Raw genomic sequence first — 26067 nt, 5'->3', positions numbered from 1 at the left:
TTTTTTCTTTTATATGAATGTATAGTTAATAATACCTAACAAACCCTTTATTAGAATTAAGTCTACAAACCTGTTTTCTTTGCCGGCGTCCACTTTATTTAGTTTTTATTTTGATGTTTCTCCTTACATTCGTAATCATAATTATCGGTAACACAGGGTTGTATGTCAAAAAGTATGGTTATTATCTAAGATTATTTTATAATCTCAGATTTTGGGAGGCGAATTGAGCATCTTTCTCTATCATTCTTCGACTTGCACAGTTTCATTAATTGTGTTTTAGAGTACACAATTTAATTTCTATACGCATTTATAATCCAAACAATCGTTGTCATATTTATATTTAAATTTAAAGTTTACTTGCAAATTATTTTTACGTCCACTGCGTTTTTTACACAAAAATATGAAAATTCAAAATAAGATTGGCCCTTCAATACAACCCTGCCCAACGGGTGATCCCGCGCGTGCGGACAAACTCAAATCTCACAGAGTCACAATAGCCAGCAAACAAGGCATGTAAACAATTGTAATTGTGCAAAAAAGAGGCAAAGAAAGTGTACAGCGGCGAAGGGACGCAAAAATTCGTGAATAAAAATTTAAATGTATTTAGTGTGTGCCAAAGCTAGCAGCGTTGCAACGCCATAGTGAGTGAGAAAAATCAATAATTTAGTAATTGCTGAATATTATAAAGAGCAGCAGCATGGAATGTATTTAATTAAAATAATTGATTACTTGTACTTATGTTGTATGAAATTATTTATGTGAATAGCTATGTACAAAAAGAAATAAAAAGGACGCGGTTGGATTTAGCGAATTAAGGTTAGTACAAAAATTATAAGGCAAGCGACCACATGAAAAACGGTTTATGGTTTATATTGGTGTCCTTTAGGCTATTTTATTACATTTGTGTATACCGAATTGTTTATTCGCATATTCGGAATTTCTAGTACATCATTTAGTACAACTATCACAAATAATTCACTTCATTTTATTTTAATAGTTTTGCAGAATTCTGCTATTTTGCGGTTTTCGTTCTAGTTTTGTGCTTCGTTGGTTGGTTGTTTGTCTCGCTGCTGTTGGTATTCTCTCTTTTAAATACATACATATTTACTTGCCCACAAACATTTGTGTGCATATGCATACATACATATGCATATGTGGATATACGTCTCCTGTGGTGCCTTGCACTTGGCTTCGGTTCTGTTTGGATATTTGTTGTTTCATGTAGTACGATATATATGTACTATATTCTTTTGCTAGTTTTTTCTCTGTATTCCTTTTGTGCAACACAAACTCCTCTTTAATGACTGAGTCTTTGTTGTTGCGCTATTTTTATAATGCATGGCTTGTTTTTAGCTTTTTTCTACTGTCAGCCGCTTTGGTGGTTGCTGCTATTGCTGATTTTAGTGTTTCATTTGCTTAGAGTTTTACCAATTTGTTGTTGCAAAAGTGAAAGAATAGTAATAATAATACATTGCTACAAAAATGACCAACGCAAAGATATTTTATGAAAAAAAAATGCGTACAAAAATAAATTTGATTGTGTATATTATTGTGAACACGCGAATGGCATACAAATACAAATAAAAAATGCTAAAACACGTTATTGTAGACAATAATGGCAGGAAGTGAAGCTGACGTTTTAAAATTATTTTTAATGGTGGCAGGGAGTTATGCAGGAGGTGATATAAGACGTGACAATTATTTTGAAAAATTGCAATAAAATTTTGAATTTTTAAGCATTTTTAATTTAAAGTTGCATGTCTAAGAGATATGCATATCTGTAATAAATGCCAGTGTATTCAAAATTTATTTATGAACACACATACATACATATGTATATACTCGTATAGTACCATTCGTGTCATTTAATAGTTTTTTTTACAAGAATAGAAGAAGAGTAAATTTTTTTTATTTATAGGTAAACTAGCTTTAGCCCGCGCCCCCGCTCGCGTAGGAGTAGTTTTGAGGGATTTAGGATATGTATATCAAAGAATTACAAACAATAATTTCATAGAAAATATTTTTTTACTAATAACCATAATATTACAATACCCGGCATCCATTGCTATACCTCGTTGCATAAAATCAAAACAACCAATCAGAAAAATATTAAGTAAAATTATTTTTATTAACTTTCTATCTCAAACCGTTTTTGAACTTTACATTTGGGTCATAGTTGAACAGCTTATGCGGATTATGAAGTCTAGAGTGTGCTATATATAAATAGTGGGAAATAGGAAAAACTGAGATTTTTTAGATTAAATTTAAGCAAATATTCGATTATTAGTGACGAATGGGCTGTGGGAAGAGAGTTCCATCATAAAAACACGCCTATAACCTTCATTGGGTGAAAATATGAATGTATAAAAATTTTTACGTCATTTGGTGTTGTCGTTTCGTAGTGATGCGCGGACAACGTACAGACATTCACCTTTATAGTATAGAATTAAAGACTATTTGTAATACCGGCCCACGAGATTTTTAATTTCTTGCATTATTTAATAGTAATATTGATACATATGTTTTTTAAATTTATTTAAGCTGTTTTGTGTTTCGTGCAAAATACTTGAACGAAAATGGTGGAAAGCTGTGAAAACTCCGGCCACTCAAAGGTGAATGAAGATTTTCGCGGTTTTCTGCATAAAGATGCTTCCTTCAATTCATTTTTCCAAGACACCAAAGTTGTTCAGAGGCAACAGTTTTTTTTTTGCTGATTCTGATTCAGGCGGAGCTCGGTTAAGGGGTTAAAGGGGGCCGAAAAAACGAATTTTCCGGAATTTTTTAGAGTAAAAGTTTAAATTTATTGATCTTAAGACTTTAAGACTTATATATATATATATAATTGGCGCGTACACCCGAGCTCCTCCTCCTATTTGTGGTGTGCGTCTTGATGTTGTTCCACAAATGGAGAGACCTACAGTTTTAAGCCGACTCCGAGCGGCAAATATTTTTATGAGGAGCTTTTTCATGGCAGAAATACACTCGGAGGTTTGCCATTGCCTGCCGAGGGGCGACCGCTATTAGAAAAATGTTTTTTATTAATTTTGCTTTCACCGAGATTCGAACCGACGTTCTCTCAATGAATTGCGAATGGTAGTCGCGCACCTACCCATTCGGCTACGGCGGCCGCCAGACTTTAAGGCTTAGTATTAGTAAAAAAATTTATTTGGAAAGGAGCTACAACTGATCCTCCCGGAGATCCTCTCAAAAAAGATGTTTTGCGGTGACCATTATATCTCTGAACTGGATCCTCTGAAACTAAAAAACCAAAGTTAAAGTAATGTTAAATCTAGTAATTAATCGAGGGATTAAGCAAGATAATTTTTTTGACCAAACGGCTTTTTCTCAAAAACAAAAAAACTCTTTTTGACCAAAATTTCGGTTTTCGAGTAATGTGGGTCACCGACTTGAAAACACCATTTTGAGAAAAACGTGTTTAAAGTTTGAAAATCACTTTACATAGGATGGGAAACGCCTTTTCAAGTTTGCGTTTTACTTCGAAAATATACACTGGAACGATATTAAATTTTCTGTGTGTATTCTTAAATATATGTATAATAGTGTACATATATAATATGCATATACATTAAGAAAAAAAAAATTTTAAAAATCCATTTTTTTTTTAAATTCTAATATAACTGTATGTATAGAACCCCTTAACCCATTCGAGACAGCACATGTTTTTGGAGACTATCCCCAGAATCCAAATTTTTTTTTTGCTTTATATTGACCATTTTAAATAAAAAACATATTTGCAATAGAAATCAGTCACTTTGTAACTCCATGATTGTGCAAATAACATGATTGTACACCGTGTGTGCAGGTAGCTCCTCTGAATATTTTTATTACTGGGGACCGATTGAACACCAAGTGTGCAATGCAAAATAAAATAAAAACATTATTAACAAAAACATTAAATTGAAAAACATTTATTCCAAAAGTAGACAGGTAACATGAAATCCTTATTTTAGGTTCAGTGATGAAGAAAAACATATTGATTATATTATTGTATATACCTAAATAAAAAAAATTTTACTACTTCTGTATAAGGTAAGAAGTTTTCCTGAAAGGACGACCCTTACATTTGTTGTGCATAGTGATAACGGTTGAAACAATCTCCCAAACACAATCCAGGGTTACCGACACAAGCAGGGCAAGAGTAATTAGTGCGTTTATATTTACCGTCTTTAGAGCATTGTCGACAAATCTTTCCTTGCACTTTTCTATTCTTACCTCTAGGCAGAATTTCAGGTAGATGATCCTTTGATACTGGTGAGGTCAGTGCATCGTCCTGAGGATTTCCAATTAATTTGTCTAAAATCTCCAGGCGATAGAGATAAAAATTCAGTTTTGCTGTTGATGGTGAATAAGTTTTATATACACATGCCCCACAAAGTCTGCGTTCACCCTACAATAACTTGTTAGTGAATGAAACACACAACCTGATTTTATAATTTTTATAAATTTGTATATATTTATATGTTTAAGTTTCAAAAACAAAAATAAATTTCAAGATTCCTCACATAAGTTTTTAGATAACGGTGAATAATGGCTGTAACAAGTAAATAAAGCGACCATAAAGTCTCCGTTCAGTCTTAAAGTCTAATACAAAAACATGATATGCTATATGCAAAAATTAAATCTAATATTTAGTTGGATATCCACGTTGCTTCAGGACTTCACTCAGCCTATTTGGCATTGAACTTACTAGTTTCTCTGTTTCCTCTGCTATTATCTTCTTCCATTCTGCCTGCATGACACTCCGCAAAACCTCTTTACTAGTAATCACTTGCTGACGAATTCTTTTTTCCAATAGATCCCACAGATGCTCGATGGGGTAAAGATCTGGGGACTGTGGCGGTGTTTTAAGCTGTTTTGGGGCGTTGTACAAGAGCCAAAGCTTAACGATCTCGGCTGTGTTCTTCGGGTCGTTATCTTGTTGAAACCAAAATGTTCTTGATAAGCCGAGATTTTCTGCACTTTGCTTTAAATTCCGTTTTAGTATCTTCAAGTATCCCCATTTATCCATAGTCGAATCAATAAATTCTAACTGACCCACCCCATTTGCCACCATGCAGCCCCAAACCATAACCCCGCCACCTCCGTGCTTAACCGTGCCAACAAGATTTTGCTTTTCAAGAGCAGTTCCAGGTTTTCGCCAAACAATTTGACGGCCTTTTATTCCGAATATACAAAATTTACTTTCGTCTCAAAATATTACTTTTTTCCAGAACTCGGGAGGCTTATTTATGTACTGAATGCGTTTACGTCTGTTCACAAGATAAATGAAACGCTTTCTTCGGGCGACTCTACCATGGTATCCAGCTTGACGTAGATCTTTTCTTGCAGTTTCAGCGTAAATACTTTTTTTAAATGTTTGATTTATGTTTTCAACTAATTTTGAGGATGTAATCCGGGGGTTAACCTTTGCCAAGTTGATTATAGAACGCTCTTCCCGGGTCGATAATTTTTTCGGACGCCCTGACCTGGGCTTAGATGTAAAAATTCCAGTTTGCCGAAAATTTGTTACAACTCGCTGAATAGAGGAATACGTTCTCCCAATAGATTTTCTAATATTTCGGAAACTTTTTCCGTCTTTCCACATTTTTATAATTATTTTCCTCTCAGAAACCCTTATTTCTTTTCCCTTTCCTTCCATGTTCTTTAATTATCTCCAGTTATAAATAAAATGTGCAACTAAGCTTTGTTAACATTCAGTCGAAGTAATGCGCAATCAAAAATTAATACAAACAAGGAAAATTATCTTAAAATAACGGTATCATTAAAATAAACAGGCTGAACGCAGACTTTTTGGTGCCACATTTACATGGTGCTGAAATTATTTTCCGATATCTAAAAAGTGAAGTTTCCTCATCTCGTTTTTTTTTTTTTTTGCCCTTAAAAGCTGGGAATGTAGTGAATAAACAAATTGTAAAGATTTCAATTTAATCAAAATATTCTATTTTGTGTTTAATAAATTTAAGAAGGCTATTCGAGTGAACGCAGACTTTGTGGGGCATGTGTAGGTTGAATGAATTTAGCAGCAAAGTTTCTATTAAATTAATCCATAATTTTATATACCATTTGAATGTTTTCCTTCTGCATGAATAATATGACAGCATTTGATCTATGCGATCTATCCCATTCATGTACTTGTTGTAGTGATGCAATGCAATTGGTTGTAGGATTTTAGTTTTCCTTTTATTTTCGTATTCTTCTAAAGTCGCTTTATATTCACTTGAAATGAATAAATCGTCTCATTTATCTTTGAATTTACCTATTATCACATTATTTTTGTAGCGAGAAATCACTTCATTTTTTCTCAAAGTCCCTGTACAGTAAGTTTTGCAGTCAATCAATTTTCTTACTAAACCAAAACTTGTGTAAAAATTATCCATAAACACAGAATGTCCTTGATGCAGAAAATCTTGCATCAAATGAAAAAACACTTTATCAACATGTCCCTTGCCACTAATAACATCACCACTTTCCGTATATACTTTTATTCGCAATACAGTCCCCGAACTTTCGCATAAAATATATAATTTTATACCGTGTTTATGCTTTTTATTTGCAATATATTGCCTAAACATTAAGCTTCCTCTCCAAGGAACTAAGGATTCGTCTATTGGCAGTTCTCTGTGTGGATTATATATATCTTTCATTTTTGAATTGAAATAATTTATAACGGGAATTATTTTCCGTAGGCGATTATCACTTTCGTAATTAGAAGAAAAATGAAGGCATCTTAAGATATTTTGAAACCTTAGTCTACTCATATGTCGGGAAAAACAATCAAATCCAAATGGCTTGCTTGTACTCCAATAGTTTTCAATTCTTGGACATTTTATAGTGCCTGTATGTAGTAACAAGCTTAAAAATATCTTGATTTCTGAAATTGTTAATTTTTTCCATTTTTCCCCTAAGATCATTTCGGCGTACTTATTTGTCTCAGTCACAGTCATACAAAAAAAATGTGTCATCAAATAAGAGTTCAAAAAAATCGTACGGATCACCTCCTTTAGGTACCTTTTAAAGACCGGGCTTACCGACAAAAGGAATTTTTTTTAAATCACCGTCATCTGCCCATCTTCCAGAATCTTCACTAACTTCGGTTTCACTTTCTTCAATTTCATCTTCATTACAATCTTCCCAATCACTATTCTCAAAGATATCATCAAGTGTATCATCTAACTGTTCTATATTCATATTCATGTCTTTTTCATATTCCGAATCAATGTCGCTATACATAATGCCAACATTTGGGTTCCTTTTCCTCATTTCTGTAAACCACAAATCATCATCATCATCAACCAACGTCAAATTTTATTTCTACACACTTCTAAAATAATTTTTAGTTTAAACCAGTCTTATCCTCACGGCTACTTTTTCCAGACTGACTGATAACTGGAATTCAATACACACGGTGTGCAGTCGGTCTCGAATGGGTTAAGAGACAATATTGGTGCGGAAAAAAAAATTTCGAATTCTAAACCAACTTACACAGTGCCGCCAAACTGGCAAGTCTGAAAAAGTTGCAAAGTAAATGTTGCCACTAATTTCATATATTTTTCCCCCTGAAACTGCATCAAGTTTCTCAAATTGATAAGTATAAATATTAAATTTATGGCATAAATAAATTTCAGCTGACTTCTAACATTAACGAGAGCGAGAGAGAAAAATATGTAGGCGCATTCAGGCTTAGAATGTTTATTGAGAAAGTTTACTGTTATATATTTACTGCTGTGAAAAGCCAAAACGAAGCATATTTAATACACCAAATTATCGATATACATATGGTACATACATATGCATATATTATATATATGTTTTAATAAAAATTTACAAACATTTGTTTTTTTTCTCGTTCGAATATCAGGCAAATCGAGAACTTGAATAAAATTCTTGAACCTATAGTCCTTAACCCATTTCGGGTCGTTGTTTGAAGTTTGTTATAGTAAGGTTTAGATCGAAACGCATCTATTTTATTATCAGAGAAAGAGTTCTGCACCATAATTCCAACATCTTGCTTGAAATTCACCGCTTAACCATACCGCATGGGACAATGTTTTTAATACTTAGTCCCAGATTTGCCTTAAAAAGTGAATAAAAGACTTTCAGACAACAATTATGTTTTGTTGCCGTTGTTCCTGTACTTGCAGAATTTTGTTGTCTGAAATTTACATTCTGTAAAAAAAATATCGGGAATTGTTCATTTAAAAAGCGCGCGTTTGGCATTTAATTATATCAGTCAACCGCAGGTGTGCTCAGCGATTTTCACTATGGATAAAAATATCGAACAAATAATTTGTCTTAAATTTTGTGTTTTGAACGAGATTTCTTGTGCCAAGTCGTTGGAAAGTTGCAGAAAGCCTATGGTGAGTGTGCTTTATCAAAAACACGGATCTACGAGTGGTACAACGCTTTTGCAGGGGGCCGAGAAGTCGTGGAAGATTTTCCCCGATGTGGTCGCCCATCAACCGATGAAAACGTCGACGAAGTCAAGGCTATGGTGCTGGAAAAGAATCATTTAAGTTTGAGGCAGGTAGCTCGTGTCCTTAGCTTGTCTTACGAATTAATTCGCAACATTTTACACCATCAATTGGGCATGAGACGGGGGGCTACTCGACTCGTTCATGAGAGTTGAATTTTTTCAAAAAATTCATCGGAGAAAGTGGCTGAATACTTGCTTGAGCAAGTTAATTCGGACCCAACATTTATCCAGCTCATCATAACAAATGATGAGACGTGAGTATATGAGTTTGACATGCAAACCAGTCAACAGGCGGCTGAGTGGTGCTATGAGCCACATGAGCCGCAACCCAAAAAACCGAGGTCGGTCAAAAGTGAAAGTTATGCTACTCGTTTTCTTTGAATATAAATAAAGAATATTATTTGGAAGTTATGCAACGTTTGAGAGAGGACGTGCATAGGAAACGGCCCGATTTGTGGAAACAAAGCTCATGGATCTTGTACCATGATAACGCACCGGCTCACAAGGCTCATATTGTGAACACATTCTTGACCAAAAACTCGACAAATATCATCAAAAAACCACCATATTCATTAGATTTGGCCCTGACTGACTTTTTTCTTTTCCTAAAACTTAAATTGCCCCTAGCGAACGCCGCTATGAGTCGATGATAGAGGCCATTAAGGAGAATTCGCTGAAGGAGCTGCAGAAGATCTCTTCAAACGTTTCCACCACAGTCGGTTCTATGTTACCGAAACGACCCGGATTTATATCCGGCCAAGGACTGTCACTCCAGCAGCAATCCCCGTATGTAAATATGGGGAATGTTTATGCTGCTACAACAACAACAACAGCATCTCTTCAAACGCGTTTAACCGTAGATCAGCCCTACAAAAAACTTCACAATTCTATACCGTGTATCTTTTTTGATACATACTGAATTATTATTAAAAATGAAACAAACCAATGTGTTTTTTACTAGATTTTGAGATAGTTATAAAATTAAGCTTTATTGACGCATTTTGTACAAATATTTTCCATATGTTTGTCTTTACAATAAGGTTTTTTGCATTTGCTGCAATATAAAGAGGTCCATTTATTTTTATTTTCTCCGGAACTATAACACATACAACATCTTGCTCGATTCTTTTTTTCCAAACTTTCCATTTGAGCATTTTTTGATGATCCAGCTTCGTTCTCGTCTGCACTGTTGACGACGCCAGTAAAGAAAATCGACGAAAGCATGCCATTTTGAGTACGTTGGGATTGTTTTTCAACATAAGGTTTAGCTAATGAAATGGCAAGTTCATGAAGTAAACACTTGCGTTTTGTGTGCTTCCTTGTAGACTTCCAGTTTGGATCTATTTCATTATATATAATATATGAGTTTAATGCTGAGATGCCAATCATATTGGAAAAAACTGCCATAGTCCAACGATTGTTTTTTCGCTTGCAACTGTAACAGGTTAACATTTTGTCCACCGTATCAACTCCTCCTTTCTCCGAGTTATAAAAGGAAACTAATTCTGGCAATTTTTTTGAGTTACCTAGAACATTCGCGTCGTGGTGCATTGTGCTCATAACAATTGTGCATTTCTTTTTATGGCTCATATACGAAACAAGAGTAGTGTCCGGAGTAAATGCAAAAGTTGAATTAAATCTAGGAATGTTTTTGCACTGAAGTAACTTTGGAGGAATGGATCTCTTATTTTTGCGCATTGTTCCAACCATTGTTAGATTTCGTTTTAAAAGTTTTTGACCCAAAGTATGCGACGAGAAAAAGTTGTCCATGGTAACGTTGTGACCTTTCAATCCTTCCACTAAATCAAGTACGACCCGCTCGCCTTGGTTGCGCTCTGGAACTCCAGTAATTCCTTTTCCCAAATAAGGCTGTATTTTCCATATATAACATGTTTCGGAATCAACGGCCAACCAAAACTTTATACCGCACTTCTCGGGTTTCGACGGAATGTACTGACGAAACTTACAGCGGCCACGAAAACCCAATAATTGTTCGTCTACTGTGATGCAATCATGAGGATTATAGAACGTAGGGAGTAGTTTTACCCACCATTCCGAAAGATCGCGAATTGGTGCAAATTTATCTTCACTTCTTCTCTCTCGTCGTCAATGTACGTCATCAAAGCGGTTAACTTTCAATACATATAAAAATGTTTTTTCGGTCATAATTGTGCGAAATATAGGTCGCCCATATGTAGTATCGAATAAATAATGCAAAGTTTCATTTTTAGATCTTATAAGTATTCCAAAAAACTATTTTTTATTTATGATATTTTAGTTTTTGAATATATGTATTAACGTACTTATATACACCAGCCAATATCATAACAGCCAGAAAAGCCAGAAGTAGATCTTCATCAATTTCAAAATGTTTATCACCATGCAATTCTTTCCCATACTTATTCGAATTTTCAATTATTATTTTCGTAATCGATGTAGGGGAAAATAATAGCATGGAATCTCGGATGTTTCCAACTCGGCTAGATGCATTTCTTGTTACTCCTAAAAGAAGTAAGTCAGTATGTAAATTGAAAAATCGTAATATAAAAAAGCACAGTTAGTAACCTGGTCTCAAACTAATGAGGTTTTCCGCCCTTGAACGACCGATGGTGTATGGCTCTGGATTCCATATGGTACCATCTTTTGCAGTATATAACGGATCAATATCAAAGTTGAGACCAATATTCTCAGAAATATCTGATAAAAAACTTTCATTTGAGTCATTTTCAAACACATAGTCCTCCGCCTCAGTTTCTGAATTGGAAAAATTTCCATTTTCAGATTCATCGTTTGAACTGTTATCCAGAACTTCATTCACCAGCTCCTCTAAAGTTAAATATTGCGGACGCGACATTTTTGAACCAAACTTCACTAACAATCACTTATTCACAAAAAAACGACCGAATAATGTCAAAACAAGGATGAAACTAAAACTATTCGCACGAAAAATCATTAAAAATTTCATATGTATCAAATATGATACAATGAGTAGAATTATGAAGTTTTCGTTTTTCTCGCGGCCTACTTGATTTTAAAATTTGAAACTCAGTTTAAAATGCTTATATCAACGGAACAAACAAAGTCATAAAAGTTGAGATAAGTGTTGCCAATGTGGATGAATTTATTGGCTTCTAAAATATGAAATGTATCATTTTTGATACAAAGAACGATCTACGGTTAAAAGGTGCTTTCATGGCTGGACTAAACGTTGGCATATGTGTATTGCTTCGAATAGAGCCTATTTGAAGACGACAAAATAAACTTTCACGATTAAACAATTATTTTGCGTTTTATTGAACAATTCCCGGTACTTTTTTTTACAAAATGTATAGAGTATTTTTTACTAAATAATTGATTTTAATAGGTTAATTTTTTATGTTATATTAACTGTTCTTTAAACATAGCAGTTAAATTGTATTAGCATTTTTTTTTTTCTTTCATTTTACACAATACTAACTGTTTTCACATACTTCTGGATTTGTAGTAGTGTTGATATGTGGCCGAATTAGGCGTGAGTTTTCCGGATAAGTAATTTGACGCATACATCCGTAGATCTTTAGGTGTGAGGTGGTCAAAAAAATGTAATAACTGTATCCGTGCTTTATTGGCACGTTCATCAGCGATTTCGTTGCCTTTGATTTCAGCATGACCAGGGAAACACATAATTTTCACTGCGTCTTTTTTCATAAATAATATTTATTTTCATATTAATGAGTAACATATCATTTTCTGGGTTCTGCAAGATTTCAATAACGGATTTGCTGTCGCTGCGCATGACATGTTTTGGCTGGTTTGGGAGGCAAACATTACTGCTTCATGTACTGCTTCTGCTGTGAAAGCTGAGCAGTATGTAGGCAGGGCACTGACAGAAATTGTGGCACCGTCGCTAGTTGTCACAGCAAGTGTTGTACTAGTGTCCGATTTGGATCCGTCAGTGAATATTTAACTTTATTTTTCAAATTTCTTACATGAATTTAAATTCGTTTATCCATTCCTCTCTTTTCTTATTTGTAACTCATTTTCACTTCTGCGCTATGCTGCTTCATCACCATCGTTTGGCGTTTGGCAACGAACGTCCATATAATACGTTTACGGGAGTTCCTGTTACTCCACTATGTCATGCTGTTGTTGTTTTTACTACTTTGTTGTGATCTTTTGTTTCATACTGCAATGTTATATTTTACAGCAATTGCTGCGCAGATTTATACATACATATCTATATTTTTTTATTACCCGCGCACTTGTGCCCAACGGTTGTTGTAACAGCATAAAGGCATCGAAATAAATATAGACATTTATATACCAAAATGCTCAAAATTATGAAAGGAGTCAATTTAGCAATATCTGACCGTGCGCACGATAACTCGCGCAAAAATTAATATATTTCAAAGAAACTTGGTGCACATATTACTCTTTGCCCAAGGTATGTAGGTTGATGTTGAAAATGGGTCAATAAACAAACTCATCTGCCATATAACCGTAATTTTCAAAAAACAAAAAGAAAACGAGATGTCTGTTACAAATGAAGTAAAATTACTCAAATTTGGTACAAATAATGAACAAAATAAATAAATACGAATTTTTCGCCAATGGCCGCTCTACAACAACTTGATAAAACTTGCCTAACTTAGTAGACATATTAATCCCTATCTCATTTAGTTTCGACATAAAAATTATCGATATAGAATAAAAACTGCATCCATTTTTTAGATGTTGAGTATTCGTAAAAACTTCCGTTCGTCCCTTTGATGTTAAAAGCTATAACTCCATTATCTATGAATTTTTATGATTCCAAAAATTAACAGCCAGCCCAAATTAGATTTTAGTAAAATGTGCGCATGTATGTAGGTATGTAATGTTCGGTCCGGGCCGAATTTAATGTTGTTGTAATCTTCCTCAGTTGTTTTGTTATGTCCATTTCTGACATTTATGTTTCAGGTTTTCTTGGCTTATACAGTGGCCGACAGAAGTCTACATACACCCCTCCCTTTCGTTGTTTACAAAGTACAAACACTTTGCTTAAAAATGTGTTAATGCAATTTCATTTGAAATTTTTTTCTAATCGACTTAACTAAAACAAATCCATTCTTTAACACAAAACAACACAGTTATGCTAAAAAAACGCAAAAACAGCGTTGACAAAAGTGTACATACAAAAGCGGTTACCTAGCTTGTACTCTGATATCCTATGTTGTGATAACGTTAAACCACCGTTTGTCTATTTCTTTCCTTTTCTTATGTTTCTTGCTTTGCTAATATTGATTTTAGTTGCAATTTAAATACTTAAGCATCTACAATGGCTGCTCGAAAAGAAATATCAGTTGGCGTTAGAAATTTAGTTATTCAGCAGAGAAAAGAAAAAAAATCATATGGCGAAATTTCAAAAATCTTTAACTTAAGTTGTGCAACAGACCAGACCGTTGAAAAAACATTAAAAATAGTGGCTCTATCGAAGATAACCCGCGCAGTGACCGCCCGAGCAAAGTCTCTCGCAGAGACGTCAGCTTGATTCTAAAAAAAGTGGACAAAAATCCAAAAGTTTCTGCTCCGAAATTGGCCGAGAATATAGCAAGCTCATCCAACAAGTGTTTTCATCCAAGAACAATTCAAAGAGCTCTGAACGAAAACGGCTTTCATAGTAGAACTCCACGAAAAAAGCTTCTTATTTCTGAAAAAAACCATAAACTTGGTTCGCCAAAGCACACAGGGAAAAGGGGATGGATTTTTTGGCAAAAAGTTTTGTGTACAGATGAGTCGAAGTTTAATATATTCGGTAGTGAGGAAGAGCAAAAGTGTAGAGAAAAAATACTGCACTGAGTCCGAAGAATTCGGTATCAACAGTGAAGCATGGTGGCGACAATGTAATGGTTTGATGAACTGTTATTGCATCTCGAGTTGGAAGATTAGTATTTATTGAAGGTAATATGGATCGGATTGGCTGCTTTACCATGCTCCCAGGCAATTAAATACACCACCGCAAAGCCCAGATTTGAATATTATTGAACATGTCTGGGAAATTTTAGATCAAAAAATTACAAAAAATCCGATTTCAAGCGCTTCAGTACTCAAAGAACGAATAATACATAGAAGCTTGAAAAAATATAACTTCTGCAGAGTTAACAAATTTAGTCACCTCGATGCTACGACGGCTTCAAGCTGTAATTGATGCTAATGGTGGACCAACTAAATACTAAGAAGCAATATTACTCAGAGTTAAGTGAAGTGTTCCACACTGGAGTGAGATATTTGTGTACTGTATGTAAACTTTTGTCAACGTTGGTTTTAGGTTTTTTTGCCATAGCTTTGCTATTTTATGTTAATGCATGGATTTTTTTAAGTTTATAACGATTAGAACAAGCTTTAAAATAAAACTGTGTAAGCACATTTTTCAGTAAAGTTTTTGAACTTTCTATCCAGTGAAAAGGGGGGTGTATGTAGACTTTTTTCAGTCACTGTATATTGTCTTTTGTTTTTATTACTTGTGGTCATTCCTCTCTTGTGTGTGTGTGTGTGTGTGTGTGTGTGTGTGTGTGTGTGTGGTGCGCTCTCATCCCCTTTTTTTCGCAATATTTTGTGTAAATCCTTGTCTGATTTACCAATTGTGGAAATGTACATTAGGATAGTGCATTTCGAGAAACGACATTTTAAATTCTCACTCATCGAAGTATTATATAATTTTTCAGAACAATAAAACAGTATTTATGCATATATTTAATTCATTTAATTCAATTAATAGTCTAAAAATACAGTATTTCTTACAGACTATGAAAACAGATTAATGCTAAATTAATTAATCAAAGTAAAATTAAACTTATAGTTAACTAGCTTCAATTTTAATGAGTAAAAAGAAAAAAATAAAATTTCTTATAACTTACAGAGAGGATTAATTCATTTTAGAAAGTCAAGAAATACAAAGTTTCTTACTGACTACAATAGAACTAAGAGTATTTATATAGAAGTAGTTGACAAAATTAAAGCTTATTAAACTAAATTAACAAAATATATTAGGTAGTTATTTAGAATTCTTACAAAGGAAGATATTTTTTAATTGGGTATTAAATACATGTTTCGCTCTGGAAAAGTCTAGATCCAAAAAGGAGGCGAGATAGTTAATGTCAGACAGTGTTCTAACAAGAGGTGCTTTGGAACTATATAATGTCCTCCTAACGCCAACATGAAAAATTTTGACACGGCGAAAATTCCTGCAAGGAACATTAAAATGTATTCTTTCAAGAAGAAACGGGCAGTCAATTAGTCCATTAACAAGATCGAAAATAAAAGAAACTGACTGTACATATATGTAAATTTAAATGTATTTCCCCAATTTTTATAAACTTTATTGGCGAAGCCTTGCCAATTTTTTCGCTAGTATGCATATGTATGTATGTTTGTGGAATGTTTTATGCCTTCACAACAATAAGTTTTATATATAGTTATGTATTCCATTTTCGTAGTTATAATTTTTTATCATTTATAGCCTTCCACCATATTTGACAATTGCTAATTACCACCTTCACAACCAAAAAGCTACTACTACCATGAAAATCAAGAGTTTTGTTTATTTGTGATTTCTCTCGTTTTCGCGCTCGCGCAATGAATGACTTGTGTTTACGCACTCTATATGTGCTGTGTGTGTGTATGTGTGCTGCGCTAATGCTCATTTGTTTATTTTTGTTAAAAGTCGTTTCATGTCGGTTTTATTTTTATTTCCTGTTTCTCTTTATATTTCATCCACTAGATCCTTTTTTAGGTATGGGGTTGATGTTCCAAATATCTACATAGTGTTTTTGGGTGTATGTGTGTATTTAGTTTTCTTAGTTTTAAGACTTCTTGCATGAAATTACTGATTATACATACACATACATATGTATTTATAAATACATATTGCAAGCTTAAATATATGCTTATGCACATATACATACATATATCGATTGAACTATAAAATGTATGTATTTAACATTGGCATTATTCTATGTACATGCTTGTATATACAAATCATGGCCGGATATTTGGGCCTTTGTTTAAAACTTTGCTCTAACTTCTTTGTGTTAAACCTACACTTGTTATTCCTGTTAACAGTCGTATGTAAATATAATAGTACAGCGATAAGGGTCAACATCGTGTGCACATGCTCCGGCTTTGTTCATTCTGTTATATTATACAATTTGTGATTGTGTTGAAAGGTGAAAACCGCATGGGCGAAAGTAATATCACAAACTGAGCAGTTGAAATTATACGAAGTTTCAATCGGCAGATAGTCGAACACGGATGAAGAAACCCTGTGGCGATCTATGCGACATAAAGTGAATATATCTTCGAATACCGAAACATATTAATTTAGATAACGACACTCAACATTTTCATGTGAAGGAGATGCTGCCTCAATCTTGGACGGCTTAAAATAACCGTACTAGCGTAAGTGAAGATTCTCTCCGAAAGAGAGGAAAAAGCAAGAAGGTTTACGGACGGAAAATTTGCCATCACTTACAAAAATCGTTTGAAGCAGATGTATCAGCTGAGTTTGTTTACAATTTTTTGTTTAAATTGCAAACCGGTGCAAGGGAAAAATTGCGCAAATTATCAGATTACACAAAAAATAAATTCGATTGTTTACAATAGTTCAATCAAGTTCGTGATGGATAATTTCGTCTGGCTAAAATTTCTCCAGCATAAAGTAAGCGACTATCTTGCCTCTGTCATTTTCTTCTCTCAATTTATGAGCGATGAATAATTTTTGGTATATACGTTCCGCAAGAAACAGCATAAAAAAAGCTACCAGTTCTATAGTAAAGTTATAGATACGTTTCAAAAGTGCTAAGAACCGCATAAATCTGAATTAATGTAATAAAATCGCATAAAAAAAGGGTACTAGTCCCATATTATAACTATAGATACGTTCCATAGACCGCATGAATCTGAAATAATTTAATAAAATCGCACAAGCAAAAAATTGTATTTTTGAAAATTATATCTTTATTTAAGAAACGTCAGAATCGAAAAACAAATTTACCTCGTCAGAAATAGAATCAGACCATACCCGCATGTTGCGCATTCGGTTAGGATTTGGCGTAAAATCACTTCCGTCACTTGAGGAAATGTACACGACTGATCTGGATGGTGATGCAGGCGATTCCATACTTGTAGGGTTAGCATTTTTGATGTAGTCTGTGATGAGTTTTTGCTTAGCTGGTTTAGAATCTTGTTTATATGTACAATTCCCGATAGGTGGACATGCATTTTTTAATTAAAAAAAAAACTGCACTATTTCAAAACCGCATAAAAACAGAATCTACTGTATATATACATACAATATATATAATTGGCGCGTACACCCTTTTTGTGTGTTTGGCCGAGCTCCTCCTCCTATTTGTGGCGTGCGTCTTGATGTTGTTCCACAAATGGAGGGACCTACAGTTTCAAGCCGACTCCGAACGGCAGATATTTTTTATGAGGAGCTTTTTCATGGCAGAAATACACTCTGAGGTTTGCCATTGCCTGCCGAGAGGCGACCGCTATTAGAAAAATGTTTTTCTTAATTTTGGTGTTTCACCGAGATTCGAACCTACGTTCTCTCTGTGAATTCCGAATGGTAGACACGCACCAACCCATTCGGCTACGGCGGCCGCCGGGAATAACTGACATGGTAAATGATCACACGCACATGTTTGTGTCTTGTCGTCGGTATCCTATTTATTACCATTACTCGTTCGTCTTACCTTATGTGACTTATTGTTGTATGCTATGTATCTATCACGATAGAAAAAATTTATTCACCAAATTTGGCGGAAGCACCATCAGGCTTTCTAGATGAAATGAGACTGCGAGGCGTATACAAGTCATGGTCTGTATAAGGATTACGTCCTTAAACTGGCAGTGCTAATTTTTAGCTAATCTTCACAAACAACAGGTGGTTCAAAATTAATGATCAAATTATGTTTTTGAATACCTTTTTCATTAAATAAAAAAAATTATTTTGAGTGACGGAAACCTTTATTTTGACCTTTATTCGCTCCATTGTTTGTCTGTTTGTATACTGCAGCTGTCCAATTCACCCGTTGACTAATAGTGTGCTAATATTAGACCTTAAGGAGTTGTTGCCACACAGTTCGACTGCTACTTGATGTGACATTAGTAAATTCCCCTTATGTGACAACGTTACAAAAATAGCGACGTCATGTTAAAGAGAGCGCAAATATTGCAATTCATCTGATATTTTAACGAAGAGTTTTTTATACTTACAAATTAATTATTCTTCAACAAAGATGATTTCAACCATGTATATCATTAAAAACAAATTTTAGGCGACTGCCCATATAGGTATTTCTACTAAGAAAAATTCGACAGCTGAAATTCAATATCTCTCTATATCGATTCATACTCCACCTGTCTTCAGAATATATGCATGTATATGCATTTAAGTCAGCTGACATGCTTCTTCAGATATGCATATTTATATGTACTTATGTACATAGATCTGTTGGCTTGTATTTGCATTCTGCGAATTGAATGAGAGCTGAATAATGTTGGGGAAAGAAACGAGAGTTAAGTAATTTCGAAATGAATCGCCGAGAGCGGATTATCTCGGTTTTGTTTGTTCTCTCGGATTTTATATATTTAAAGCTAGAATTATGAATTAAACATGGTTTTGGCGAATATCAGAGTTTAAAAGTAATAAATATTAAATTTATTTAAAATTAAATATTAAATTAATAACTTTAATAAATGCCATCATCATCTAATTCGAATGGGTTTAACATTTTTTAATAAATTTTTGAACGTTTATGGGCAATAAAATAGATTCACATTCAACATTTCCAAAACAAAAGATTTTTTCTGAAACAAAAATAATTTTTTATTCGATTTTAAGACATTACTACTTGCAACTTTAAACATGAAATCCGCTATGGAGTGAAAGTCGTCGCTTCCAACTCGTCTAAGTGGGATAAATTGGACTCTTAATTAAAGTGTGCTTTAACTATTTAGAGTTGGCTTTATCTTGACTATGACTATGTGTGTAGGTGTCTTTCAGCTTATACTTTTTACTAATTTTCATTTCAATTTTTTCATTTATTTCTTTGGTAGGTTGCGTACAGTTCTACCACACATGCATGCATACGTACATATATGCACAATAATTTTTTAATTGTTCTTCTTGCTGTTGGCATTTCCTGCGTCGTTGTCTTTCCTGTGGTTGCTAAAAGTCTTGACTTCGTTTGTGGTATTTTTATTTTTTGTTTTTTTTTTCCACTTATTGCGTTTTTGCTGCTTCATCATGCAAGGAATGTACTAAAGCATATTTATTTAAATTTTTTTCTTACCACCTCTTGTTTTCTATATTCTTCATTGTTTTCTGATTGCCTGACTCCTGCTGCATACACGCATACATACATGCATTTTTATGTGCCTATACATATTTTTATATATTGTAATATATATGTATTTTTAATTTTTCTTCTTGTTCTTTTTTTTGTTTTTTGTATGCCATATTGTAGTTTTATTAATGTGTTCGGTTCGCTTTCAATGTTGTTTAACCACCATTAAAATCTTTGCCATTAACCGCTCGCCTCCTTTGAGCATTAAACATAAAATGTAGTAGCAACAACTCGCGCTCTTTTCTCTCCACACCACACAGGCACACATACACACTTAAATACGTTTGGTCCGGTCGCGCCAGTCCTGACTGCTTACCTACGAGCACATTTTGTAGCCTGTATGTTGTTGTTTAATGTTCTTTGTTGTCTCTCATCTTGCCTACAACGTCTCCGATATTGTGGCAGTAGTCTGGCCTCGGTTGCCTCTTCTTGCGCTGTACGCGCTGCCACATGTGTTCTGACTGGTGGCTCTATGCCTGGCTGTGGTCGTTTGGTTAACAGATTGGATGTGACTTTTTGCCTGTTTTTCCTTTTATTTTTCCTTGATGTTTTTGTCTTTTCGTTCTTTTCTGTTGAAAAATACTAAAGTACAGTGTTCAAAATTTTGCGCTGCAGTTTTATTATTGGCGTTGTCATTGTTGTTTTTATTTTTGTTGTTATGATTGCTGTTGCCATTATTGTTGAGCTGCTGCTGCTGCCGCCGCTGTTGTTATTCTTATGTATGTAGATGTTTGTTGCTGCTACTTTTATTTTATTACTTTTTCCATTTCAGTATTTCTTTGTCTTTTGGCGTTTTCTGTTAAATGCAAAAAAGGAATTCGCTACTCGCATACAGATTTTTCAATATATTTTGTTGCTGAAAATTTGTATAATAAGAATGTAGATGAAGAAAAAGTAATAAGAAAATTCAACTTTTCTTGGTGTGTATTTCATTTGTTTTAATGAAAGATTTTCTAATAAATATTGTTTAATTTTTTGGTGTTGCTTTTGCTGAGCGTGTAATTAATTATAGTGAACGTACATATACTTAAATTTAGGGTGCCTCTTTGTCCTTGGATGGCAGGCGTTATAATGATTTTAGCTTGCATATGTATTGAGAGTTATTAGTGTTTGTGTGTGTGTGTGTTAAAAAAGTTAAGTGACGCTTATTGAACATTTGGCGGTTGCGATAATTTTCATATATTTAAACGAAAGTATAAAAAAAAAAATTTTAATTTTTTTAATACAATTTTGTTTTTTAGAACTTTTTTTAATAATTTTTTTCACTTCTGTATACATGAGCACTTCACGACATTAATTTTGAACTCTACAATTTTTTGTTTATGTGCCGCGTGTTGCTGATAACTCTGAAATAGATTTCCACCAACAAAAGGATACCAACTATAGAAAAAGCAGTAAAAAATTTGTCTCAGAAAAGTGTCCAGAGGCAAAAGAATTACTTAGTGGAAAGTCAAAAGAATTACTTAGTGAATTGGCTGGCGCCAAAACCCACAGAGTCCATAAATTATTTTTAGTATGAATTTTAATAAATCTATGCCAGTTTGCAGTATAAAAATAATTTATTTGGATTAGCGGCGCAAGCATCTTTCAGGTTATATCACGTGGCGTTTTAGCTGAATATGTAAATCAGATATTGCAAATCCGACTTAAGCTGCCTGTTTTTCGTGCCTCTAAATTAGCCAGAAAAAATATGAAATCTCAATGCGCAGCGACTTGGATTTGTGCATTAGAGGGTTCATGCTGTAAAAGCCACTGGAGAAAATGTTAGCGCTTCCGTAGAGTATTTTTTTAAGCGCCGTTTACTCACCTTATCAATAAAGCGAGCGGATGTTTATCAACTATTCATAACTGACTTAACTCAGCGTTTTTTTTTTTTAATTTAAAGGTAAATTTCCGAGACTACTCCAAGGCTGAAGTAATAATAATACATTCATATAAATCGTCGCTTAAAGGGTGACCTACCATTAGTTGTATGATTGTTTTTGTTGGTGTTGTTGTTGTAAGAAAATTTCCTTCACTCAAAATAATACAAAAACTATCCAAGGCGCATTCATTAAAGGTGGTGGTACAAGACCAACAACAATACTTTGTACGTTTGATTGTCAAAAAAAAGTTTTGCTAAAGTATTTAGAGAACAAAGAATTAATTCACCTTGTTTCATTCTGGGCTGACAGCCACATGGACACGGCGAAAGAAAAAATAAAAATCAGCTGATTTACCGATACCACCTTTAATAGATTCGCCTTGACATTATCCGTAAAACTTTCATGATTGGTGACTGGATAAATTAAGGCGAGAGTTGAACGTCGTGTTTGATTAGATGCTTCAGATATAATGCCAAAAAGCGTATTTTCTCCTTTTTCGGAATATCTGCAACCTTTTTTTTTGTTTAACATTTCTGTTTGACTTCGTAGTTCTAAGAGCAGTAAACTGAGATAGATCACCTATGCAAATATTATTCTACCCCTGTTGAAAGTCTATGTATTTTTCTTTTTAGTATTGCACAACCTTCAAACGCCCGTGGAAGGTGTAATTTGGCACCGTCGCATCGAAATATCAGCGCTTCCGAATCACTCCAAAAGCAGTTGGAACTTCCCGCCAATTCTACGATAAAAATTCTAAGTGAAAAAATAATATAAAGAATATATTTACGTGAAACAGTTTTCATTTATCGCTGCAACAGCATTCCTTTACGTCCAGCTGTCAAACGCCTGTACCTGATTCTGATCGCCTGGCTCCGCTGTAATCCTCAACGCCAGGATGAACGCGTCACAGCGTCAAGAGTTCTGTGTGCGCTGGAACAGCCATTTGGGTAGTATTGGGGCTGCTTTTCCGCAACTGTTGGCCGGACAGCGTTTTGTCGATGTTACCTTGGCATGCGAGGGCCATCAAGTGCATTGCCACCGACTCGTGTTAGCTGCCTGCTCATCGTATTTCGACAGTATTTTGGCTGAGAATCCATGCAAACACCCAGTCATCATTTTGCCAAGCGAAATCAAGCTATGGGAGATTCAAGCACTGGTCGATTTCATGTACAAAGGTGAGGTGAATGTAACGCAAGCCGGTTTGCCTCAACTGTTGCGCTGCGCCGAGCAGTTGCGTATACGCGGCCTATATGGCTCTGACGCCGCGTTAAATTTGAATCAGCTGAAAGCGTTAACGAACAAAGCAGCCGCAGCGGCTGCCGCAGCGACGCAACAACAGGCGGATGGCATTGAGACCGATACGGACACAGCGACCAACTCGACCACAACTACGACAGCCACTGCGGCGAGTGCGCTACAACAGCTGCACGCCGGTGGCGGCATGACAGCAGCCATGATGACGCAAGAACTGCAACAGCAACAGCACCAGCAGCAGCAGCAACAACAAAAATATCAGCAGCAACAGCAGACATTTATGATTAAAAAGGAAATACCTGCGCTGCACGAAGTGGAGCAAGAGCAACATATGCAGCAGCAACTACTGCAACAACAACAACAGAGCAACGGTTCAGTAGCACATAACGCGATGCAACAAAATCACCTGGAACACCAACAGCAGCTCGTGCAGCAGCAGCACCTACAACAACTGCAGGCACAACAGCAACAACAACAGCGCGTACCACAAGCGACGCTGGCACATGTAGCGAATGCAGCAGCTGCCGCCATGGCCGCCGCTGGCGCTACGACAAATTCGAATGCCGCCAGCGAGGAAGATGAGTCCGCTGACGATTCCAATTCTAATCAAGCTTACGAAGAGTACGAAAAGTTTTCGTTGCAGCAGAATATGGCCGCCAACAAGCTGAAAGCATCGCAAGCAGCTGCCGCAGCCGGTGCACATGTCGACTCCACCATAGAGGATGATCACAACTATGTGGCGGCGCACGATGAGGACAGTAGCTATGCGGATAACGAACACGAAAGCTCGGCCAATGCATCACTACTCAACGCGTTGGCCGTGCAGGCGCACAGCGGACGAGGAGCAAGTGCTGGTGCTGGCAACGAAATGGCTGGCTCGCTGAAACGTGTGCGCCGCTCCGAAGCATCGTTGGCGCAGGCGGCGAAGTGTGTTTCGAAAGGCCAAACCTTCCAAACTGTTAGCAACATGTTTAACATACCAGTCTCGACAATACGCTTCTTCATGGCACGCAAGGGTATACTGCCGCGTCGAAAGCGAGGACGGGGCGCTTCATCGGCAGCGAACAATGCGGCAAGCGGTGGTGGTGTGATGACGGCCACAGCTGCGGCAACCATGGCGCAAGCGTTGTCGCAAATGAAACGCTCAGATAGTCCGCCTGGTTTTCAAACGCATCAGCTGGTGAGCGGCGCCAGCGTGGTCAGTAAGACGCACATTTAATTCGGTCAGCAACGAAGGACAATGGGGGAAACGTCAACGTCAAATGTCACAGTAAAGTGCAAAAAAAAGCGATTTTAAAGCTCTCAACGGTTACGAGTGAGATTCTACAATTATATACATACATACATACATGTGTACACATAAGCGCCATAAAAAAAGAAAAACTCTTAAGTGTAAAGCAAAGAAACACATTCTACCGGAAACGCCAATTAACTTATGTAATTAGATTTATAGTGATTTGAATATTTTTAAATTTAATTTTTATTTAAATAACCGACACACAGGAACTATAAGTTAAGATGTAAAAAATATTTGTATAATTATGGCTTCTACTGTAAGAATAGATATAGGTTTTTTTTTTACAAATCATACAAAAACACATACATACATACTCACATATGTACATACTTATATGTATGTATTTGTTAATTGTGCAAAATTGTTTCAACTATCACACTTTTCTCGTACGCCTCTCGCATAGTCAAGTTTTTGATGGTTTAACCGTAGATCAGCCCTACAAAAAACTTCACAATTCTATACCGTGTATCTTTTTTGATACATACTGAATTATTATTAAAAATGACACAAACCAATGTGTTTTTAACTAGATTTTGAGATAGTTATAAAATTTAGCTTTATTGACGCAAAGTATGCTACGAGAAAAAGTTGTCTATGGTAACGTTGTGACCTTTCAATCCTTCCACTAAATTAAGTACGACCCGCTCGCCTTGGTTGCGCTCTGGAGCTCCAGTAATTCCTTTTTCCAAATAAGGCTGTATTTTCCAAACATAACATGTTTCGGAATCAACGGCCAACCAAAACTTTATACCGTACCTCTCGGGTTTCGACGGAATGTACTGACGAAACTTACAGCGGGCGTGAAAACCCAATAATTGTTCGTCTACTGTGATGCAATCATGAGGATTATAGAACGTAGGGAGTAGTTTTACCCACCACTCCCAAAGATCGCGAATTGGTGCAAATTTATCTTCACTTCTTCTCTCTCGTCGACTAAGTACGTCATCAAAGCGTATAACTTTCAATACATATAAAAATGTTTTTTCGGTCATATAGGTCGTCCATATGTAGTATCGAATAAATCATGCAAAGCTTCATTTTTAGATCTATATAAGTATTCCAAAAAAAAAAGTTTTTTATTTATGATATTTTAGTTTTTGAATATATGTTTTAACGTACTTATATACACCAGCCAATATCAAAACAGCCAGAAAAGCCAGGAGTAGATCTTCATCAATTTCTAAATGTTTATCTCCATGCAATTCTTTCCCATACTTATTCGAATTTTCAATTATTATTTTCGTAATCGATGTAGGGAAAAATAATAGCATGGAATCTCGGATGTTTCCAACTCGGCTAGATGCGTTTCTTGTTACTCCTAAAGGAAGTAAGTCAGTATGTAAATTGAAAAATCGTAATATAAAAAAGCACAGTTAGTAACCTGGTCTCAAACTAATGACGTTTTCCGCCCTTGAACGACCGATGGTGTATGGCTCTGGATTCCATATGGTACCATCTTCTGCAGTATATAACGGATCAATATCAAAGTTGAGACCAATATTCTCAGAAATATCTGATAAAAAACTTTCATTTGAGTCATTTTCAAACACATAGTCCTCCGCCTCAGTTTCTGAATTGGAAAAATTTCCATTTTCAGATTCATCGTTTGAACTGTTATCCAGAACTTCATTCACCAGCTCCTCTAAAGTTAAATATTGCGGACGCGACATTTTGGAACCAAACTTCACTAACAATCACTTATTCACAAAAAAACATCCGAATAATGTCAAAACAAGGATGAAACTAAAACTATTCGCACGAAAAATCATTAAAAATTTCATATGT

General features: G+C 35.2%; 1 protein-coding gene across 3 annotated transcripts; it reads left to right on the top strand.

Moving 5' to 3' along the window:
* The first annotated feature begins 479 nt into the window (after positions 1 to 479).
* On the top strand, positions 480 to 24813 carry LOC128858923 (transcription factor GAGA). 3 transcript variants are annotated; one of them, XM_054095507.1, is made up of 2 exons: positions 480 to 641; positions 22364 to 24813. In XM_054095507.1, exon 2 carries the CDS (start codon positions 22627 to 22629, stop codon positions 24202 to 24204), a length of 1578 nt encoding a protein of 525 aa, XP_053951482.1. In that variant the 5' UTR covers positions 480 to 641; positions 22364 to 22626; the 3' UTR covers positions 24205 to 24813. The 3 variants fall into 3 exon arrangements, with proteins under 3 accessions (XP_053951482.1, XP_053951480.1, XP_053951481.1); XM_054095505.1 differs by having other exon boundaries at positions 480 to 816; XM_054095506.1 differs by lacking the exon at positions 480 to 641 and adding an exon at positions 20642 to 20786.
* Positions 24814 to 26067: the final 1254 nt, after the last annotated feature.

This window comes from Anastrepha ludens, chromosome 3 (genome assembly GCF_028408465.1).
Source record: "Anastrepha ludens isolate Willacy chromosome 3, idAnaLude1.1, whole genome shotgun sequence".
NCBI classification, from domain to species: Eukaryota; Metazoa; Arthropoda; class Insecta; order Diptera; family Tephritidae; genus Anastrepha; species Anastrepha ludens.
This window is presented reverse-complemented; position numbering and strand designations above follow the sequence as displayed.